The 22243-nt window shown below is 47.2% G+C and overlaps 1 protein-coding gene and 1 long non-coding RNA gene across 4 annotated transcripts in view; one reads left to right on the top strand and one right to left on the bottom strand.

The window, feature by feature from the left end:
* Positions 1 to 6618, bottom strand: part of LOC136792297 (uncharacterized) — a 57203-nt gene extending 50585 nt beyond the window's left edge. For both annotated transcript variants that reach the window (XR_010835928.1, XR_010835929.1), the window contains exons 1-2: positions 6092 to 6618; positions 5017 to 5119 (exon numbers count right to left, since the gene is read on the bottom strand). This is a non-coding gene — a long non-coding RNA (uncharacterized lncRNA). The remainder of the gene's footprint in view (positions 1 to 5016; positions 5120 to 6091) is intronic.
* Positions 6252 to 22243, top strand: part of CACNG2 (calcium voltage-gated channel auxiliary subunit gamma 2) — a 113949-nt gene continuing 97957 nt past the window's right edge. The window contains exons 1-2 of one of the 2 annotated variants that reach the window (XM_067010121.1): positions 6252 to 6528; positions 7526 to 7671. In XM_067010121.1, the coding sequence (XP_066866222.1) occupies positions 7530 to 7671 (142 nt within the window). In that variant the 5' untranslated portion in view covers positions 6252 to 6528; positions 7526 to 7529. Of the gene's footprint in view, positions 6529 to 6575; positions 7672 to 22243 lie in introns of those variants that run through there. The other variant, XM_059080790.2, reaches the window with a different exon arrangement.

The raw sequence follows: 22243 nt of genomic DNA, 5'->3' as shown, positions 1-22243 counted from the left end.
GTGAGGCTTCATTCTAGCGAGCATAGAATGTAAATGAATGAATGCTTGCCATTCCCGATTAATTCATTCGCATGCTGAGAAGACATAGAACGGGAGCAGGGAGTGAAGAGGCAGCAGCATGGAACAAAACTGTGCACGTGGCCAAAGCAGAATTGTCAGTTCCCCCCGATCCCCGCAGCCCACTCATGCTCCAGCCTGCTTCTTCCTCAGAGCGACGTATCTCAGCCATGGACACCAATATTCATCAGTTTTCTCCCCAGCACCTCAAATCCCTCAATTTCTTTCCATCTCCATTGCCACATACTGGTCGAGCCCCCCATTGTCTCTCGCTTGCATCCCAGCCATAGCTGCCTTACTGTCTCCATGCCTCCAGGTTTGCTTCTTGCACTTCCTATCCCACCAGTCTGCTCCGCGTGACTTCTCATGCTTCAGCCTCCCTTCCATGGCCTCCAGGCTCTTAGCCTAAAACATTCCCCATCATTATTTTTATTTATTTTTATTTTTTAATTATTTATTTATTTATTTTCCTTATTTTTTTGGCTGCATCAGGTCTTAGTTGTGGCACTCGGGATCTTTCTTTGCGGCGAGCAGTCTATTCATTGCGGCGCTCGGGCTTCTCTCTAGTTGTGGAGTGTTTTTTTGGTTTGGGGGTTTTTGTTTTTTTTTCTCTCTCTCTCTAGTTGTGGCGCATGGGATCTGTAGGTTGTGGCACGTTGGCTCTCTCACTGAGGCACGCGAGCTCAGTAGTTGTGGCATGCGGGCTTAGTTGCCCCGCGGCATGTGGAATCTTAGTTCCCTGACTAGGGATCGAACCTGTGTCCCCTGCACTGGAAGATGGATTCTTTACCACTGGACCACCAGGGAAGTCCCCCCCCCATTATCTTTAAATAGCTTAGAGTCTTTTCCCTAAAACTGGTCAATCCTCTTGTCCTGCCTGCGCACACTTCTGCACCTTTGCACAGGCTGTTCCCTCAGTCTGGAATGCCCTTCCTTTTCTCAGCTCCCCTCCACCCTCCCACCCCCATCATAGCCTAGCTGAATCTGAGTTAATCTCAGTTTAAATGTCCTGTCCTCCAGGAGGATGTCCCTCACACCCTAGGTTGAGTTTAGTCTCCCTGATCCATGGCCCTACAGCATCCCTAACCTAACATTCTCCTCACTTTCATGTGGCTCTTCCTCACCTGTCTCCTCCTTCTGCTTGTCTTCAGGTCCTTGGAGGAAGGGACCATGTTTGTCCTACTCAACATCCCCGGGAAATCTACTATGTGTACCTGACACATAGTAGGTGCTTGATTTGTTGAACGAATAGATGAACAAATGAATAAACTATGAAACTTGGATCTAGTAGAACTTGAAGCAATGCAAAATGTTCAAATCTCTGCTCTTCCGCCTAACTTGATATACGACCTTGGGACTTGATTTATGACCTCTCTGGCCCTCTGTCCCCTCACCTATAGGAGAAGATAGTAATATGCATTTGCAGTGTTGTTGGAATGGTAAGTGTAAGAACCTGTGTGACAATTTGTATGGAAACACAAAAGACCCCGAATAGCCAAAGCAATCTTGACAAAGAAAAACGGAGCTGGAAGAATCAGGCTCCCAGACTTCAGACTATACTACAAAGCTACAGTAATCAAGACAGTACGGTACTGGCACAAAAACAGACATATAGATCAATGGAACAGTATAGAAAGCACAGAGGTAAACCCACGCACATATAGTCACCTTATCTTTGATAAAGGAGGCAAGAATATACAGTGGAAAAAAGACAGCCTCTTCAATAAGTGGTGCTGGGAAAACTGGACAACTACATGTAAAAGAATGAAATTAGAACACTCCCTAAGATCATACACAGAAGTAAACTCAAAATGGATTAAAAATCTAAATGTAAGGCCAGACACTGTAAAACTCTTAGAGGAAAACATAAGCAGAACACTCTATGACATAAATCACAGCAAGATCCTTTTTGACCCACCTCCTAGAGAAATGGAAATTAAAAAAAAATAAACAAATGGGACCTAATGAAGCTTAAAAGCTTTTGCACAGCAAAGGCAACCATAAACAAGACGAAAAGACAACCCTCAGAATGGGAGAAAATATTTGGAAATGAAGCAACTGACAAAGGATTAATCTCCAAAATTTACAAGCAGCTCATGCAGCTCAATAACAAAAAAATAAACAACCCAATCCAAAAATGGGCAGAAGACCTAAATAGACATTTCTCCAAAGAAGATATACAGATTGCCAACAAAAACATGAAAGGATGCTCAACATCATGAATCATTAGAGAAATGCAAATCAAAACTACAATGAGATATCATCTCACACCAGTCAGAATGGCCATCACCAAAAAATCTAGAAACAATAAATGCTGGAGAGGGTGTGGAGAAAAGGGAACACTCTTGCACTGTTGGTGGGAATGTAAATTGATACAGCCACTATGGAGAACAGTACGGAGTTTCCTTAAAAAACTAAAAATAGAAATACCATATGACTCAGCAATCCCACTACCAGGCACATACCCTGAGAAAACCATAATTCAAAAAGAGTCATGTACCACAATGTTCATTGCAGCCCTATTTACAATAGCCAGGACATGGAAGCAATCTAAGTGTCCATCAACAGATGAATGCATAAAGAAGATGTGGCACATATATACAGTGGAATATTACTCAGCCATAAAAAGAAACAAAATTGAATTATTTGTAGTGAAGTGGATGGACTTAGAGTCTGTCATACAGTGTGAAGTAAGTCAGAAAGAGGAAAACAAATACTGTATGCTAACACATATATATGGAATCTAAAAAAAAAAAATTGTCATGAAGAATTTAGGGGCAAGACGGGAATAAAGACACTGACCTACTAGAGCATGGACTTGAGGATACGGGAAGGGGGAAGGGTAAGCTGTGACAAAGTGAGAGAGTAGCACGGACATATACACACTACCAAACGTAAAACCGATAGCTAGTGGGAAGCAGCCGCATAGCACAGGGAGATCAGCTCGGTGCTTTGTGACCACCTAGAGGGGTGGGATAGGGAGGGTGGGAAGGAGGGAGATGCAAGAGGGAAGAGATATGGGAACATATGTATATGTGTAACTGATTCACTTTGTTGTAAAGCAGAAACTAACACACCATTGTAAAGCAATTATACTCCAATAAAGATGTTTAAAAAAAAAAAAAGAATCTGTGTGAAAATAGGTAGCACCTAGAAGTGACCCCCTTAAATCCTTGCCAAGGCTGTGGATGAGAAGCAAATGGCGCTGGTATAGTATCTTACTCAGAAAGCTTATATCCTGGCTCAGGGCACAGGGGTTAAGACCTGGGCTGTTGGCTGGGCTTCTGGGCTAGAGCTGTGCCACTCACTCACTGTCACTCACAGCCCTAGGCTAGATATTTAATCCATTATGTGGCTCATGTTCCTCATCTGTAGAATGGTTTCTCCCTCATAGGATTGTTGTGGGACTCAGCCCAGATCAGCGCCTGACATGTTAGCTATTGTCATGGCTATTTACACATAACCCTGACAACCACACAGTAAGTTCCTGCCAGTGGCCCTCCTGACAGATGAAGAGAGGTTTCCAGAGAGGTTAAGTGACTGCCCAAGGTCATACAATGAGGAAATGGCAGCCTTGTGCTTCAAGGCCAGGTCTGCTGCGCCCAAATCCCACGTTATTTCCACTCCATCAAAGAAGGAGCTCAAAATAGGCCTGTGGCATTTCAGCTAATTTCCTCTAAGCCCTTACCAAGTCACCAACCGCAGGCTCACAAAGCTGCTTCCCTAAGAGCAACCATTCAGCAGCTGCTAAAGTATGTGTGCCTGGTGGATCCACAGCGTCTAATGAGGTTTGCACCAAGCCAGGTCTTCCCAGGTAGCCTTGCCTGGTCTGCAGAAGGGACCGCAGGAGTAGAGCTAGGTTGGGGAGGGGGAGGAAGGGGAGTGGTACATGAGTTAGATGGAAGAAGAGGCTGGAAACCAATCGGGATGTAAATGGGAGGAGGAGAAGTGAGAGGCAAGCCACATTTACTGAGGGCCTACTACGTGCCAGGTACACCATTTAAAACTGAGTAGAATCACCCAGCCTTTGTTTATCAAGTATCTATTATGTATCAAGCCCTGCACTAGGTCCCAAAGATACAAGGCTGAACAAGACACAGCTATTGACCTCAAAAGGCTCACAGGTCAGTGAGAGAGGCGACACAGGCACAAAATAAAGTGCTACAAACGGGATGGTAGAATCTGAGCAGGGTGGCAGCTGTGAAAAGCAGGGAGTAGCTGGGAACAACTTCAGAAAGGGGGAGGCAGTACTATGTGCTCATTTTACATGTGGTGAAACTGAGGCTCTGGGAAGCCGACCTGTTTGAATCCTGCAGTTACCAAGTAGCACAGAGGCAAGCTGTGCCCCCAGGCCTGTTCTGTCTCCAGAAGTGTCTGTTCTCTCCACGCCATCAACCTAAAGCTCTTACGTGTCCCCGCACCCACTTTCCTTTACTCAATGATTATCTGGCTAGAAGATTAATCAAATGCTGCTAAAGCTGCAGCCACTGTCAGTGGCTGAGATGTTAGCTGCTTCTGCAGTCAAACAGAAGCTTTTGAGCCTCTGTTACTGATTCTGTAAGAGCAAAAGATTCAGGGGATGGGGAGCTAAGAAGGAGGGTGCTGTCTCCAGTCTGAAGGGACTTTTGGACAGGTCACAGGCAACCAAGGTGACAGGAGTAAGTGAGAGCAAGCTTCTCAGGCTCATGTGACGGCGCCCAAACCTCTCTCCACTCCCCCCAAAAGGCCTGTTTAAGAAGCCTTCCTGCTTGTCTCTCACTTTTTTCTCAAGGAGGGGAGCCAAGAAAATCACTCATCTGAACCCCTGGCTGAACTTGCTAGGCTCCCTGCTGAGTGAGATCAGCATATCAGTGCCTCTCCCATCCCAATTTCCATCTCCACCCTCAAAGGACCAGAAACCAAACAGGAGAAATCCTCAGTCCGCAAAAGTAGCTCTTGCTATATATACCCTAAAGGTACCTCAGCAGAGGTTGCTGTAATCTTGGTCGCGTTCTCCGGACACCAGGACCCTCTCCAAGGTTCCAGGAGCACAGCGATTACCCCTCACAGGAGTCCTTCCTTTCTGAGAAGGGAAAAGAGAGCGAGAGAAGGAAGTTTCATGGAGGATGGAGAAACAGGTAGTTTTTCTACACCAAAAAAAAAAAAAAAAAAAAAAAAATGTATTGGCCATACCTTCAGACCAACTCTGAGCTAAGGGAAAGACATAGGCAATACCAAAGAAAGTCTGTTTTGAATTCAGTCATCTTTTATATACTCTTTGATAATCACCAGATCACTAAGAAACTGTCAAGCAAATTATCTCCAGACAAAAATGGAAGAAGAAAGTATAGAATAGTTGAGCTATGAAATTGAAACATCTCTAACCCCCAACTGACCCATCAGACTTCCACCTCTCTCTAGGCTCCTCCCCCCACCCCAAATTAAAAACAGTGCACCTATATCACGCCTCATGTGCTCTCCCTCACCTAAGTAGGAAACTGATCCGAGAGAAATATAATCAGTAGCAGCAGGAATCTGATGGGATTCTTTTTCCAGGGGTCACATTAAGGAAAAGTTGCACATATAGAAACAAGAGGTGATGCTGTAATTAACACAAGATAACCATTCTGCTGAGGAAAAGGGGAGAGTTATGATGTGTTTCCTTATTCACAGCAGGGAGATTTTTATCTCTTCCCATCCAGTTCACAAATGATGTGGGAAACTTAGAAGGACTCACATTTCACCCACTTCCCCTGCAAACATATTTATCCTTGAGATGAAAATCATCGCCCAAGCCCCAGCCGCCAGTCACCCTTTCGCACCCTTTTCCATGAATAATCTTTCCAAAATGTCTGCTTGTAGGAGCAAGATTTGCGATTTCACGGAAAACTACAGAGACACACATACACACCCTGTTCGCTAGAAAGAGACAGAGACGAGAGAGAAACGACCAAAAGGAGAACAGCTAACGTGCCAACAAAATAAAGCAGCTCCCCCAAACAGCAAAGCGCAAAAGACGATTTAAAAAACACATAGCGACCGTGTTTGTAATTACCCATCCAGGTTATATTTTCAGGGCTTCCAGGCAAAGAAACGGCTGGTTGAAGTTTTGTGCCCGTCTGATTGTGATGGGAGGGTTGTATTTGAAGCTCTGGGCACGTAGAGATGGAATGAGAAGGAGGCTGAGCTGGAAGAAACAGCGAGGGGGAAGGGAAGGGGAGAGAGTGTGAGAGAGAGAGAGGGAGAAGGAAAGGGAGCGGAGCTATCTCTCGCTACGCCTTCCTCTGAGCTCCGGGAGCCCAGGAGAGCGCTCATTTCAGGATCTGGGAGAGGAGTAAAGAGAGGAAAGGCAGCCCCCGCTCTGCCCTGGCCTGGCTGCCCCCGAGGGAAGGGAGGACTCTGGCCCGCGCCCCCCTCCTGGCGGGCCGCCGGGGGAGCCGGGGAGCGCGCGAAGCAGGCGGCGCGGGGAGCTGTCCAGTTCAGCACCAGCCGGTAATGCAGTAGGTGGGGGCGCCTCCGCCGGGGGCCGAGCCGGCAGGGAGTGGGGTGGGAGGGGGCAGGCGGGCGGCCCATCCTGCAGCGAGACGCCGGCTCCCTTGTTTCCAGGAGCTTTGCAGATAGGGGGAGGGAAACCCGCCTCGATTCTCTGGGAGAAACCCCCTCCCTCCCCCACTTCGCCAACACTACCACCGCCACCAGCAACAATAACCGCCGCCGCCGCTCATCCTGCCGCCGCCGCCGCCGCCGCGCCTGCCCGCCCTGCCGCTGCCGGGGCACAACCATGGAAGGCGAGACCCCCGCACCTGTTCAGCTGAAATCAAGGGCTTACAGAATACTGGGAAGTCTGGTCTGAAACGAAAACGCCCGAGACCCCCCCACCCCCAAGGAAGAGAACTGGCGAAGCAAAGGATTTTCATGGCGCAGGCCGCAGAGCCGAGAGCGAAGACGGAAGGTTGCATCTCGGCTTTTACAATCTCTAACTGTCTAGGTCCCGACCATGAGAGATTGTGTTGAGAATGCGGCTGATCCCTGGTTCACTGTGGAAGCCCTCTCCAAATTAGCTATCACATATGGAAACTGGAGACCAGAATTTTAGGAAAAGAGATTAAGGCATCTCACTTGGGGGGGTGGGGGGTGTCTTTTTATTTTTTCCTTTTTTTTTTTTTTTAATCACTGCAACTGGAACAGTTTCTGATCTCAAAAGGCAAGCCTCTCTTCCCGTGTGATCTTTATAATTTACACTCTTTTCCGTGAGCTTTCTTACCTCCCTTTTTTTATATCTCTCCATATCCTCTATTAACACATATATCCATTATATTAGTAGTGGAATTATTTTTATTTTTTTTTTTGCTTTAGTATTCGCACCCTCACACACACTCTCCCGAGAACCAGAAGTCGGTTGGGTGTTTATATAATGAAGAATTATGGGGCTGTTTGATCGAGGTGTTCAAATGCTTTTAACCACCGTTGGTGCTTTCGCTGCCTTCAGTCTGATGACCATAGCTGTGGGAACCGACTATTGGCTCTACTCCAGAGGGGTTTGCAAGACCAAAAGTGTCAGTGAGAATGAAACCAGCAAAAAGAACGAGGAAGTTATGACCCATTCTGGATTATGGAGAACCTGCTGCCTAGAAGGTATTTGATTTCCCATCTCCTCCCCCTCTCCACCCCCCCTCCTCTTCTCACTCCCCCTCCCCACCCGCCTCCAAATAAGTTCCCTTTACATTCCACCATTTTCTTACTTCACTCCTTCCACCACAGATCAAGGTTGGTTGGGTTAGTTTCAGAGGAAAGAAAATCAATAAGCAAAAACCATACTCAACTCTCAAGCCTCCACCACCCCCCTTCCTTCAAACCTCTTCATTGAAATCATCTATGATATGATGAAAACAACAAGAGATTGTTTTTAAAAGTCAAATGTGCTCCACCTGCTTTGGGATCATTAGGATTTGCCTTTTGATGTCGTGTGGCCATCTATGAGGGGGTAGAAAATAACTGCCTCTCTCAACACTGCTCCTCTTTTCGTAATGAAGAATTCCAAAATGCTCTCCCTTTCCCCTCCTCCTCCCCTTACTCCCCAAAAGTCCCAGACACCTCATCACCTGCAAATCTCCCTTTTAAAAAAAAATCTGTTTTTTCTAAGAACGCTTATTTGGTAAATCCTAATTATTCCAGGATCGCAAGCTGAGTTCAAGAGCATTTCGTAATGTCTGTGAGCCGCACATATCGTTCGAGGTGACTGGCTGTGCGTGTATGTGTGTTTTAACGTTTACAAAGTCTAAAAACACGTACGTCTCTCACAGGAAACAGACCCAAGTTCTAATAAACAGCAATTCACTTGCAGGTTAGGCTGAGAACCAATTCACTTCCACACAGAGTGACTTGTCTATTATCCAGAAGTGTGTAGAATCAGCATTGCAGCCAGCTTGGGAATCAGACATTGTGCAGGGAGGCTGGGAGGGAGACGAGGGCATGGGGAGGTTGAGGGGGGGCAGTAGGGAGCAGTGGGTCAGGGGTGTCAGCTGTTTGCCTTGATCTTGCAGGGTCATTGGGACACGTGTGCCTGTGCATGTGCTGTGGGCAAAGCGGTCCCCCACGGTGGAAAGGCTGGAAGATCGGGGTACGGATGAAAGCATGTGCTTTGAGACACATTAATAAACACAGGGGGGAGAAATTTCTGCAGGTCATGCAACCTGCATTTAGCAACAGACTTTAATATGAGGGGCTGCATTTGAGCGGCTACCTATGTCTGTGTGTACAAGCTACAGCCACCCATAGGAAGACATGCACAGAGAGATACATGTTTCTGGGTGGAAAGAAAAGCTTATGTGCTTTGCTTCTGATATGAACCAATACGGAGGCCGTTTGAGGCAGTGTCGGGAAGCGGGGACTGCAGGATTGTTTGTTAAGCTCAACATGGGATGGTGATGCAGGGAGTTGAAGCCAGGAGATGGGGGAGAAGAGAAGGAAACAGACAGGGACAGGGAGAACTGATGTGGCCCCAGAGTCTAACACAAACTGAGCAAGAGCTGCTCTTTGGGAAATGTTTATGTCTGGGAAAGAACACCAATTCCATGCCCCCCCCCCCAACAATCTTGGTGCAAGTGGTTGAGTGATGGCTGAACATGTTTTGAATAGCTAAGTGACTTCATTGAGCGATGCTCTATTTGACGCATACTGCATTTGGTGCCCTTTCTCAATCCAAACCACTGCCTTGAACATAGTCTGCAGCGGAGCTCTATGCTGAATACTATATGCTCTTCCCCAGCCAGAGAATCAATATGGGGAAATTGATAGGCACTGTTTTAAACACACCCCTCCTTTAAAAAAATGAAGAGGCTTTCATGCAGCTAGTCACTAACAGTGGAAAGACTTCCATTTAATTAAACATTTATGGCACGCTTTTATTCCAAAAGAGAAGGAAAGCAAAGTGAATGAGGGTTGCTTTAGGGAAATGAACATAGTAGCGACTTGCCTTCCTTGGATATTAGTTAGATGGATGAAGATATGCAGCCAAGAGATTAGACGAAAGACAGGACATGATTTTAGGAGAAATATTCCCAGAAATTGGTGAGTTGGTATAAATATACTTTATCAGGGTTTTATGTGCAAATTCTTAATACCATGATCTCTTAAACATTTTCTAATTCCCTGAAGGGAAGAGGACTAGACAGTGGCTTTGGATCACTTATGCGTTAAAAGGCTTAAGTATTTTCATTAAAATTCCATCTGTTTGGTATCCACATCCCCAAATGTGCTGCCCGCCCCCTTCAGCTTCCTCTCCAAGCCGTACCCACACCTCCCTCCCTGAATCATCCCTAAAAGGGTTAGTATTGCAACACTTCCCAAGGATCATGTGATTCGTACAAGAAGAGCCGTGGGTTTGGCTCTTCTCCCCAGGACTGGGGCCTCTCCCGGCGCAGTCAGTCGTGGGGAGGGATGGTGGGGAAGGCTGGGCCAGGCTGCTTTAGGATTGCTGTGCCTTTTCCACTTGTAGCCAAGGCCCAGGCAGGAAGGGTGGGTACTCAGGGCCCCAATTCAACCTGGCCTTTAATTTCCAAAGCCTCTGTCTATATGGAGTTTTGAAGGCCTCAGCCTCCCCCCTTAGGAAGTTGGGCCTTGGCCACTTAGGAAGTGGTCTGAAGGTTTTAAAGCCACCTACATTCAAAGACTGCACTGATTTCCAAAGAGTATAAATGCACTTATTTCTGCAGATTGACACAGATGGTTCTTGTGGGGCGTTCGTGTGCTTGCTTTATTGAGCATTCAAAATAGGGCTGGCCTTTATGGAAATCAAGTTGCCAGGTTCCCCCAACCTGTGTTTTTTTGTGAGAAACTGGACTTTCAGAAAAGATTTCCCATCACCCCTTTATTGTGTTTCCTGCCCGTTTCCAAAAAGTTGTGAACAGATTTCCAGTCTTCGCCCCAAGACACTGCTAGTGACTCCACATGAAAAACAACCCTGTCTTCTTCTGACCTCTTTGGCTCTCCGGTTTGCATTAGGGCTTTTTATCTCCTGAGATGATTTTGTTGTTGCTGTTGTTCACTTCTTGATGAAAATAAGAATCAGACAACATTTCTTTGCCTCTATGGCTGTTTTTGAAATGAATTCCTCTGTTGAGGAAGGAGAAGCGAACAGGACCACTGGTTAGGGGTAGACACCGTGGGAAGGAGAGAGGAATCAAGAAGAAACCACAGCCTTTATTTTCTCCCTCTGCAGAGTAAAGAGTAGTAGTGTTTCTGTGTGTGAACTTGAAACCCCTAGCAGACTAGTGTGCTTAGTGGGATTTGAGGGCATGGGGGCTGGTCTGCACATGGATCCATGTAGATGGAAAGTGATAGGAAAAGTTCTTGAACTTTTCAGGAAAGCTGCTTTAAGAGCCTCCAAATGGAGAGATGAACTGGCCCTTTCAGAGAAGAATTCAATAACATCTACAACAGGACATTAAAACAGCTTGTTCCAAGCATGCTGTCTCTGGGCCACGCGGTGACTTGCTGCTCAGTATATTAACCTCTGTTGTCACCAAAAGGAATCATCTTCTCCAGGGGCAGCAAGAAATTCTCTCTTTGTGTTTATTCTCTCCTGCACCTTCCTCCCCTCTGTCTGGGCTCCATGTCTCCCCCAGAGGATTCCCAGCCCTGCAGAGGAGGAGCCAGCAGCAGTACAACGTGGTCCATAGCAGAAATGTGCCCTCCCTTCTCTCTCCCTCTCTCGCCCTTTTCCGTGAGGCAGAGCAAAAATCTTTCTCTCTGTCCAGATTGTTCAAATCCCTCTGCTGAATTTCTGAGCTCCTCTTCTTCCTGGCTTTTCCTCTCTTCTCCTCCACAACTTGCTTACTCACAGGGGCTCTGCCACCCATACTCCATCCCTGTTCTCTTTGAGTAAGAGGTGTCTGGGTTTTCCTGAACTATCTTTTCCAAGTTCATAATTGCATAGCTTTTGCTTGGCCTGCAAGGTGCCCAGTGCCCCATGCTGGGTTCAGCCATGGCTCTTTTGTTCTGCAGAAGGTAAGTATATGTCTTTTATTTTAGAAATGCCAACTGCCTTTCCCAGACACTCTTGCCTTTATGTGTGGAAGAGCTGAGTTTAGAAGTTACTAATGGGCCTCCATACTGTGTACCTATCGCTCCATAATACCCAAGATAATTTGATTCTCTTTAGGTCCTTTGCACACAGTAGGTACAGAAAAATATCTATCAATGGATTGATTCAGAAATTCTTAAATTATTGAAATTAATTCAAAGATCATAAGGACATGCAGCAAGCAAGTAATTAGAGAGAGAGAGAGAGAGAGAGAGAGAGAGGGAGGGAGGGAAGGGGGTGAGGAAATCAGGATGATTTGTTTGTTCTTCCCAGAATTTCTTTTTTATTTTTTCTTTTATATTGGAGTGTAGTTGATTTACAATATTGTGTTAGTTTCAGGTGTACAGTAAATTGATTCAGTTATACATACACATAGATCCATTCTTTTTCAGATTCTTTTCCCATACAGGTTATGGAATTTCTTTTTTAAAAGAATGAGTCATGACTTCTTTGTTGTAAAATGAGAAAATTCAAAAGGAGTCAGTCATTGGGTTGCACAGCTCCTAATTAGCTAAAGAAAAATTATCAGTACACTCAGTCTCTACGGGGAAGAAAAAAATTAACCCACTGATTTTCTTCCCTCTTCAGCTTTTAAAGGATGCCCAAATCTAGTTTGATCTTAACACTCACCAGAACAGACACTTGGGGCAGAGAACAGGCATCAGGGACCATCCCTGTGTAGCTTCCCCAAAACCTCCCCCAGAATTCTTTACCAAACTTCCCCACCCAGTTCCCAGGACTTCGAGAACTTTGCCTAATGTCTTAGGTTCTGATCAGCAGTTTTCCATGGAGCCAGGCCCCACTTTCCCAGCCCTCCTCACCTTGTAAGACAAACCTGATTCCTTTATTGAGGAACCAGCCCTGCAAATCCCAGCCCATTCACATCGCCCTCCTGCCCCTCCCTTTACGGCTGCCAGGGGTGACACCTCATACCAAGGCCACATGGGCAGAGGGTGGCAGAGGAAGAACTTGAATCCGGGCCTCTTGTTTCCACCCTGCAAACCTCCAGAGGGCTCTGTGCATGAACCTTGGCCTTCTGTGGCCTCGTGTTCAGATTCACTGCCAGCACTGGATTCTATTCTGTCTGCATCTCCCTGAGTGTCCTCACTGAGCGCCCAACCCAAGCACGTCAGGACACCGGAGTTCTCACCCACCTGGCTCCCCTGCATGCCACTCCCTCCAGCTGCCTGCACCTTGCTGGGCGACAACTGCGCCATACTCTTCTCACTCCCACGAGCCCAAGGGAACAAATACTGAACTTCAGGCTGGACCCACCGCACGCCTCTTCGTGTTTGCCCTGTCATTTTGGAAGTGTCCTCAATGTAAACTCTCCGTGAGTTTTATGTTGGCGAGCAGTTTTCAAAGAATAACGAATTTATGTCCCCTGAAGTCATGGAAGTTTTCAGATGCAGCTTTGCTGTATGCGGTGCAGTTGAAAGAATTTTGCAGCCACACAGACCTGGGTTCACTTCAAGCACTGCAGCCTTACGAGCTGTGCGATCTGGGGCAAGTCATTTAACCGCTCCAAGCCTCAGTTTCCCTTTCCACAAAAAGGAGGTCTAACAGCCTTCTCACAGGGTGATTCGTTGGGATTAAACCAATGAGTGCCACCTTCTTTCCTGATCACCTGGTTTGAAATTACAGTCAACAACCCCTACTCTGTACCCCTCATAAATCCTCCTGGCTCTGTTTTATTTATTTATTTTATTTTTCTGTACAGAGTACATCCCACCTTCTAGCACACTATGAAATTTACTTATGCCATTTGTTGTGTGTCTTCACCACTAGACTGTCAGCCCCAGGAAGGCAGGGACCTTTGTTCCGCCCGCTGCTGTAGCCACAGCAGTTAGGATGGTGCAAGAGTCAACCCACCTCTTTTGGCAAATGAACAAACCACCACTGCCCACTACAGTGTGGGAATTGAGAAATAATGATCCCTTCGTATCGTCAAAGGATTTTTCTTTAAATTACAAACAGTGAGCAATGGTGGCAGAAGCATCTTTCTTTCTTTCTTTTTTTTTTTTTTTTTGACATTCCAAAAAATAAATAATGGACTCAACACAGAGAGAAGAGAGAAGGGAAGGAGAGAGAGTGTTTCAACACACAAGGGACAATAACAAAGATGATAAGAAAGAAAATGTTTGGAGAGAAAATCAATGCCCGAGAAGAAAGTGCTGGGGGGTGAACATCCTCTAAATAGATACTGGCCATGCTTTCCTCTCTCCACATCATCCAGAGCGCCTGTCACAAGGATCCTCGGGGAGAGTTTCCCATGAGTGTTTGCTTTGAGGTCAGTGGGGGAGGAGGAGATATGTATCCAGACTGATAATGCAGGAGATTTTTAAATGGTTCAAAAATGCGATGGTTCCTTTTAGCCTTGACTATAAGTATTTTGGCCAAAAAACAATATTCTGATGAAATATGCATTTTAAGTTTCCAGGTTAGTTTACAGCCACAGATCAAGCAATTTCTTCACTCGTTTATTTTATTTGTTAAATCTTTGATGAGCCCCTGCAACACGCCGGGTGCTGGGTCAAGTGTTGGGGTCATGGTGGGTAGCAACTCCCTTCAGGGTCACTGCCCTCAGAGCCTTCTGGAAGAGACGGACCTTACTTTAAAGACTCTGACTTAACATAGTTGTAAAGTAAGTTACAACTATGCTAAGTCTTCTCAAGGAGAGTCACACGAGACTGTGAGTTTATGATATTAAGATGGTTCTAACCAGAGAAGTCTTCCCTGAGGAGGTGAGATGCGAATGGCTATATGAAGGATGCATAGAAGTTAACTGGGTGAAGAAGAACCTTTCCAGGTTGGAGGGTAGCAAGTGCAAAGTGAGGAAGAGAAGGAGCGAGTCCTGGGAGGCCAGGGTGGCTGGAGGACCCAGATGGAGGGGGGACGCGGCAGGGGATGCTGCTGGATGGTGTGGGGTGGGGGATGCAGAAATAGTTAGCACCCAAGGGTGTGGGACCCTGCTAGTCTTGTTAAAGAATTTTGCTCTTTGACTTCTGGCTTCTTGCTTATAAGCTGTGTGACCTTGAGCTAGTTAATTCTATCTCTGTGCCTCCTTCACACCATCTGTCTAATGGAGCTGACGATGCCTGCCCCTAAGGTTGTTGTGCGGATTAGAGCACTATTCCCTTCTCTTTGTCATGCTCTTCCTGATTCCACCCACATCTGAGTGTGGTGGTCTCTTTGGCCTCAACACTTATGACAGCACAGAGAAGGGAAGAAATAGATCGATTCAACTCCAATCAACAAACTTCAAACTATGCTTAGTGGAGGTGTTGATGGTAGGTTCCAGTCCTGCAGTAGACATTGGGAGGCAGAAGTGAACAAGACCCACCCTCCCTCAGGACCCTCCAGGTGAGTCCAAGCAGGGAATACCAGAGAACAGGCATCTCACAAAGTGACTCTGTTTCATGCAAGACATTTGACATAGCCTGCTGCGACCTCGCCTTATCACCCTCCCCCAAACTCAAGAGATTCCTGGCATCTCTTACGACCAGTTAGGATCTTTAAGGATTTGCGCTGGAATGGCAATGAGGCTCAGTTAAATCCGCCAGACTTTTTGAAAATAGGAATGAGAGTAGAGGGATGTGTGAACTGTGCTCCCCAGTGCCAAGAAATGCACGTCAGCTGCTGTGGGATCGTCGCCGAACTCTACGGCCTCGCTGGCATCCCGGTCCTTTCTCCTGGGTATATAAAGGGCTCTAATCTCCCCATTCCACCTTCCCTCTGTTCTGATGCCATTGATTATAAAAATGAACTATCTACTTAAACAGCTTTCAGGACAGGGGAAAACAAATGTCATGTACCTATCAGTTGTAAAACGTACTCTAATTTCATACTCTAATTTTGTGCCTTGGAATCGAAGGAAGATGGAAAACTATCTTGCTGGCAGAGAGAAATGCAGGCAGGGTGTTGAGAGAGCCCAAGGGATTTCTCCAGCTTGCCATTAGCACCTGTCCCGTGACTCAGGTAACAACATGGGGGAAAGTGTGTGGTCTTACGAGAACCTTTCTTGACAAAGAAGAGGGTGAGGGCTTACCTGGTGGCGCAGTGGTTGAGAGTCCGCCTGCCGATGTAGGGGACGCAGGTTCGTGTTCCGGTCCGGGAGGATCCCACATACCGCGGAATGGCTGGGCCCGTGAGCCATGGCCGCTGAGCCTGCGCTCCGCAACGGGAGAGGCCACAACAGTGAGGGACCCGCGTACCGAAAAAAAAAAAAAAGAGGGTGATAGTTGATCTTTGTCCCACAGCTTTCCGAGTCCTTGCCAGGTGCTGTGTGAGAGTCTAGGACAGAGGGAACGTCTCCTTCTGCCCTCAAGGAACTTCTAATCTAGTAGAAGACAAATCAGTGAACAGACGATGCTGAGGACACAGTGGGACGCACGAGCACGGGGAATTCTGGGAGGCGCGGAGAATTCTGGGAGGCGCGGGGAATTCTGGGAGCAGAGAGCCTGGGGAGGAGGGCGTGCCAGAGAAGACGGAGTTCTGAGGCTGCGTAGCGGTGAGCGAGCTGGGGAGATGAAGCGCACTTCAGACAGAAGGAACAGCATGTGCAGAAACACAGATGCCCAAGCAGCCATGCCGATGGTCCAGGGAGGCTGGAAGGTAGAAGGCAGGGAGGTGGGGTGTGGGAGGCCGTGGAGATGGGATCCCAAAGGGACAGAAATGGCTCTCACAGAGCAGTTTGTGTTTCGGCGTGGGAGGAGAGGGGCGTCCGGAGAGGTGGGAAGCAAGGGAGGGGCGCACCTGGCTTTGTCTATTGGTGAGATCACTGGCTGTTCGGACCCTGCTGGATGCGAGCTGGGGTCGGCCGGAACTGGTGTGATTTAACTGGGAAGAGGCGAGCACAGGAGGTTGTGGCAGTGACCAGGTGACTCGCCCTAAGTCAGTTGTAGTGAACAGAGAGTGAGAGGGGGAAGGAGGAAGATTGTAAGCTATACACAGTAGAGGTGCTTCAAGGCGCCCCCTTCCCAGCAGAACAAGCCTTTATTGGTCACACACAATGGGCTGGGCCCCGGGGCGACAAGGATGCAGGCAAGTCTCTGCTCAATACCACCTTCTCGAGGAGCCTTCCTGACTGCCCCATCTAAAGTAGCTCCCTGTCCCGTTACTCGATTTCATTTCCTTCTTTAACATCTTAACACTGACTTTTTTTCTTTTGAGCATTTATTTGCTTATGGTCTGTGTCCCCCTAGAAGACTGCGAGCCATGTGAGGGCAGGGGCGTGTCGGCCTTGGCACAAAGAGCGTGCTTAGGAGCTAACTGTGGAGTGAATGAGTAAGGCAACGGTGCCTGGCCTCAAGGAGCTCCCATCAGGGGAGGGAGGTGGGCTCTTAAAAAATCCCTCCTCTTGACCAGTCAGCCCGCCAAGGTTTGGCTGGAACCGCATCTGAAAGATCCTTGAGCACAGCCAAGGGCTTCCCTTGCACCCCACAACCTGGGATGGTCTTTGGGAGCCTCCTGGGCCACAGCTTTGCCACAAAGCTTCGGGAAGCCGATAAGCCCCTGCGAGCCTGTTCCCTCCTGGGCAGCTGTCACCTTTTCTCTCCATCCAAACCCTCCTACGTTATCGCCTGGCTCAGAGGTACTGACTTGGCAGCCCTGAGTCGGCCTCTGAGGGGCTGCCTCCCCTTTCTCCTTGTTGACATGATATTTATTCATTCTTCCCTGAACTTCCTCGCCCTCGGGTAGTCTTCCAGCTGCTAACAAGAATGCCACAGATTAGGTACGGGATCCCAGGTGCACGGTTGCCATAGCCTCATTGAGTGCGGAATTGGCACCTTACTTTGCTACACCAGCCACCATGCCATTTACATGCCCCAGTGCCAGCCTCTCTCTGGCCTCGTCATGGGGCAAAATTCACTGGTGACCAGCGTTTGCTGATCCCTAGACCTTGCTTGTTTTTTAACTTTTTATTTTATATTGGAATATAGCCGATTAACAATGTTATGATAGTTTCAAAGCAACTCAACCATACATAATACTTGTATCCATCCCTAGACCTTTCTTTATCCCAATTTTGCCCCAGGCTGTCTTTTCTCACTTTCTCTACATAAAGGATCATTCATTCATTTCTGCCACATTTTCCTCTCAACCTGGATCTCTGTCTGCACAAGTCTTATTCTTTATCCTTCTTGAATTTTCCCTATGGTTGAGAACTCTCCTGCCCAATTCTCCTCCAACATATTTTGCAAAGAAAGCAACCCTGAAAACGACTATTCTGGCATCATTTTAACACTAATGATACGATAATAACAACTAATCATTCATGAGTGCTTCCTTTGTGCTGAGCACTGTTTAGATGCTTTCCAGGGGTTAACTCTTATTTAATCTTTACAATTCTAAAGGTATATGCTATGATATCCACTATCTCCATCATAAGAGGCTCAGAGAAGTTAAGTGACTTGCCCAAGGTCACACAGCAAGTAGCAGAGCTGGAGTTCTAACCCAAGCCCGTCCAACCCAAAAACCTGTGCACAGCCTTCTATTACACGAATTATATTACAATTTTCCCCTGGCCCCAAAATCTATAAATAAATTTCTTTGAGAATTTGAAGGCAAAGCTAAGCAGAAATTGCTGTTTGTGTTCCACGTTTGATGAAGTTTTTAAAACTTTGAAGCTTCAGTTAGGATATGCTCCTTACCCAGAGGAGAGTAGGGAAAATTGGAGGGGCTGCCAGGTTTTCCCACAGCTCTGAATATAGAAGGATGCTTCAAAATGCATAGACATCCCTCTCTTTGTAGTTTGTGGAGGGGGAGGAGGTGAATACATACATATATTCCCTCTCCCCAGCCCTCTGCCTAGAGGGCCTTTTCCAACCATATTCCACTTGTCTTCAGGACTCAGTTGAACTGTCACTTCCCCCAACAGCTCTGCCCCCTCCCACCCTGCTCCCACCTGGCTCACGTCCCTTCCCTCTTTCCTTCCACAGCGTCTCTGCATGTCTCCGACGCAGCATCTTCCATCTTTTTTGTTGCCTGTTCCCATTTCTGTCTCCACCTCCAGACCATGAGTCCCCCTGTCCATTTCTTCAACAAAATGTACTCAGTCACTGCCATGTGCCAGTTACCATGCTAGGCTCTGGGTTTACAAAGGCGAAAAGACACAGCCCCTGCCCTCAAGGAGCTTATGCACCAGTGGGGGATTGGAGGACCCATGCAAGCACACCTAGGGGTGGAGAGATTCTTCCAGGAAGAGGTGTGATAGGGCATGGGATGTTTGGGGGACCACACAGGTTTCTAGTATTGCTGGAGGATCAGGTGCAGGAAGGGAGGTAGGGGAAGGTATTAGTCCTGAGGGATGAGATTAGACACAGACCACGTCAGGAAGGGATGGTTCACGTGTAAAGAGTCTACAGAGGAGAATTTTGAGAAGGAAATGATATGATCAGATTTGCGTTTTAGGAGGATGGCTTAGGAAGCCATGTGAAGTAGAAATGGGAAGAAGAGGAGGACACAGGAGGGAGTCCAGGGAGGAGATAGTTACCAGCCCAGCAAGTGATGAATCAGCTGACCCAGGGCAGGGGACAGGGGGGCTGTCGAGCAAGGGAACAGAATCAGAGGATCCACAGGGTCCAGGACTGTGACTTGTGTTGAGCAAGGTGTGACAGTGAGTGACCTTCACTGAGACAGGGGAAATGGGAGAAATTTGCAGGAAGAAGATGGTACCTTTAATCTCGGGTGGAGTGATTCCACGCCTGTTTCCAGGGCCTGGCAAGTAGTAGCTGCTCAGTCAGCGATGAATGAATGAATAAAGAAAAACAGCTTTACATCTGAGATTATGATGCGTATTGAATCTCAGATTTGCCCCAGCATCATCGTAATGAAAGAACGCATTATGTTCCAGCCAGGCCTGTAGTTCGTGTCAGCTCTGGCATCTGACAGCCTGGGTTCAAATCCCAACCTTACCACTTACCAGTTTTGTGACCTTGGACAAGGAATGTCACGTCTCTAAGCTGGTTCTCTCCTGTCTAAGTGGGGAAACTGTATCTCACGCCTGGGTTGATTGTGAAAGTTTAGCAAGATGCTCCATGCAAAGTGCTTAACGAGACGCTGGTACATAGTAAACACTCTCTAAATGCCAGGTGCTGTTATCACTAGCATGTTTATTAGTGATTATACCAACAGTTGCAGACAGTGACCTGTGAGTTGTCACTGTTCGGCAACTCAAAATATTCTGCAAATCGAGAACTTTCCTATTTAAAAAAAGCCCTGTCTTTGGCTTCCTTTGGGGGAAAAATATCAGATTTTGGTAACCCTGAGGCCCCTTCCTGCCTGGCAACAACGAGCAGGAGAAGGGCAGCCGACGTCCCTTCAGGTGTGGCAGTTTCTCTGCAGTTCCCCAAAGCCCCCACCGCTCCCGGGTATCTTTTGAGGCTTCTGGGCTGCTTTGGCCTTCCTCTGGCCTCCGCAGGCATCCGAGTTTGCAAACGCTCCTCTCTGCCAATGACAAATTACAGGTGGAGTCTTTGTCTTCCAAGGGCTGAAAACGTAAGCAAAACACCGCCAGCCCAGGCAGAGTGTAGCCGCTAACAGAGTGAATAAAGCCATGCATCTGTAAATAAACGCAGGAACATCCAACATTCCCAAGCAGTGCTTGCTGATAAGACCCAGGTGGAAGGCAAGCTCATCTACTCTTTTTTACTCAGCAGCTCTAGGGTAAGTTGTCGCTTTTAAAAAGAGAGATTCTCACCCATTTTATGCCACCTTCAGAGCTTCTCTTTTAGAAGCTGACATTTGCTGACCTTGACCCCAGTTCGGGGGAAATGCACCCTGTCGTGCTGACCACGTGGTGCGCTTTATTCAATAACTAAATGGCAGGCGCCAGGGAGATGGTCCGCGTTGTCCGTGCTGGCTGAAGAGAGAGAGGCAGGGGCTTTGCTGGAGAACGGGGGGTTCTCTACTTTAAATTTTTACCTCAAAGACTTCATACAGAAGAGGGGAATTTCAGGAGTTTCTTGGTAGGAAAAAAAATGGCCTAGCAATTGCTCGGAAAGGACATGAACTTAAAAGACATGCAGTTTGATCTGGGAGAATGGTCAGGTCTGATCCAATCTGACAGTTTTGGAATGTTTGATATGTCAGTCTCTATGCTAATTTGTGGGGCACAGAAACAAGTCAGCTCCTACGGGGGGGTGGTCTGCCCTGATCCCCACAGCTGACAGCGACCATCCTCTTCCCAGTCTCTTTTCTTCATTTCGCGTTCTCCTAATTTGTCTACAGTGTTTATTATTTCTTTCCCAGCCAGAATATAAGCTCTGAGAAACCAGGATCTTTTCTGTCCTATTTACTACCATAGCCCCAGGACTAAGATCAGACCTGGCACCTAGTAGGGTGCTTAGTCAGTTTCAATGTTGTTTGGATGACAGAAGACATACCATTGCTCCAAAGGAGATCAAGGCCTAGGAGAAGAGATAGGCATGTACTGAGACTATTACCAGTGAGCTCAGCCACTGTGAAGGCCTGTGTAAGGACCAGACAAAAGAACAACTCTGTGTGGGGAGGTCCGGAAGGGGTCCTAAGGAAGTGCCCTCTGCAGTGGGTTTTGGAGGATGAAGAGGAGTTTGCCAAGTAGAACAGAGAGGAAAGGCACAACACAGATGAAGGAAATGAAATCACTGGAGGCTGCCTCCCAAAGAATAAGGTCAAGGAGAGAACGGAGCACTAGTGGGTCTAGAGCAGCACTTCTCAAACTTGGATGTGTACCCTAATAACCTGGGGATCTTGCTGAACTGCAGATGTTGATGTGGGGTCCAGGTGGGGGCTGAGCCTGTGTTTCTAGCTCCCAGGTGAGGCTGATGCCACATTTTGAGAAGCAAGCTTTTGCAGCATGGCCAGTGGGCTCTGGTGAACATGGGTCTAAATCCTACCTCTGCCACTGGCAGACTGGGCCTTCTTTCTCACCTCTAAGATGATGGTGACAAATTTCCTCCCAGGCACTGAATACACTCAGAGTGCCTGAATTTGGCGAAGCCATCGGTGCAGTCCTGAGCGCTTCATAGCAATGTGTTTCAGCTACTCTTGTCATTAACAGCTAAAGGCGATTGTATAGAGGTGTGAGAGGAAGGGATGATTTTCCCTGAGAGCTAATGTTGTTTGAGGGTCTCCTGTGTGTTGGGCCCTGTCCTATGGACCACTCAGATGTCACCTTCCTTAAACCACACAGCACTCTATAACATAGGTGTTATATGATTCTCACTTTGTCAGTAAGAAAGCAGAGGAAATGTGTTCGTTTCCCATTGCTGCTGTAACAAATGACCATAAATTTAATGGCTTAAAACGACACAAACTTATTGTCTTACCATTCTGTAGGTCTGAAGTCTGACATTGGTCTCAATGGGCTAAAATCAAGGTGTCAGCAGGACTGTGTTCCTTCTGGAGACTCTAAGGGAAAATCTGTTTCCGTGCCTTTTCCAGCTTCTAGAGACTATCCACATTCCTTGGCCAGTGGCCCCTTCCTGCATCTTCAAAGCCAGCAGCATCAGACAGAGTCTTTCTAATGGTGCAACTCTCTAATGCTAATTCTTCTGCCTCCCTCCTCCATTTCTTTCGTTTTTTTTTTTAATAAATTTATTTATTTTATTTACTTATTTTTGGCTGCATTGGGTCTTCGTT

Source organism: Kogia breviceps, chromosome 12 (assembly GCF_026419965.1).
Source record: "Kogia breviceps isolate mKogBre1 chromosome 12, mKogBre1 haplotype 1, whole genome shotgun sequence".
Classification (NCBI taxonomy): domain Eukaryota; kingdom Metazoa; phylum Chordata; class Mammalia; order Artiodactyla; family Physeteridae; genus Kogia; species Kogia breviceps.
The sequence above is the reverse complement of the archived record's forward strand: the minus strand, read 5'-3'. Positions and strand labels throughout refer to the sequence as shown.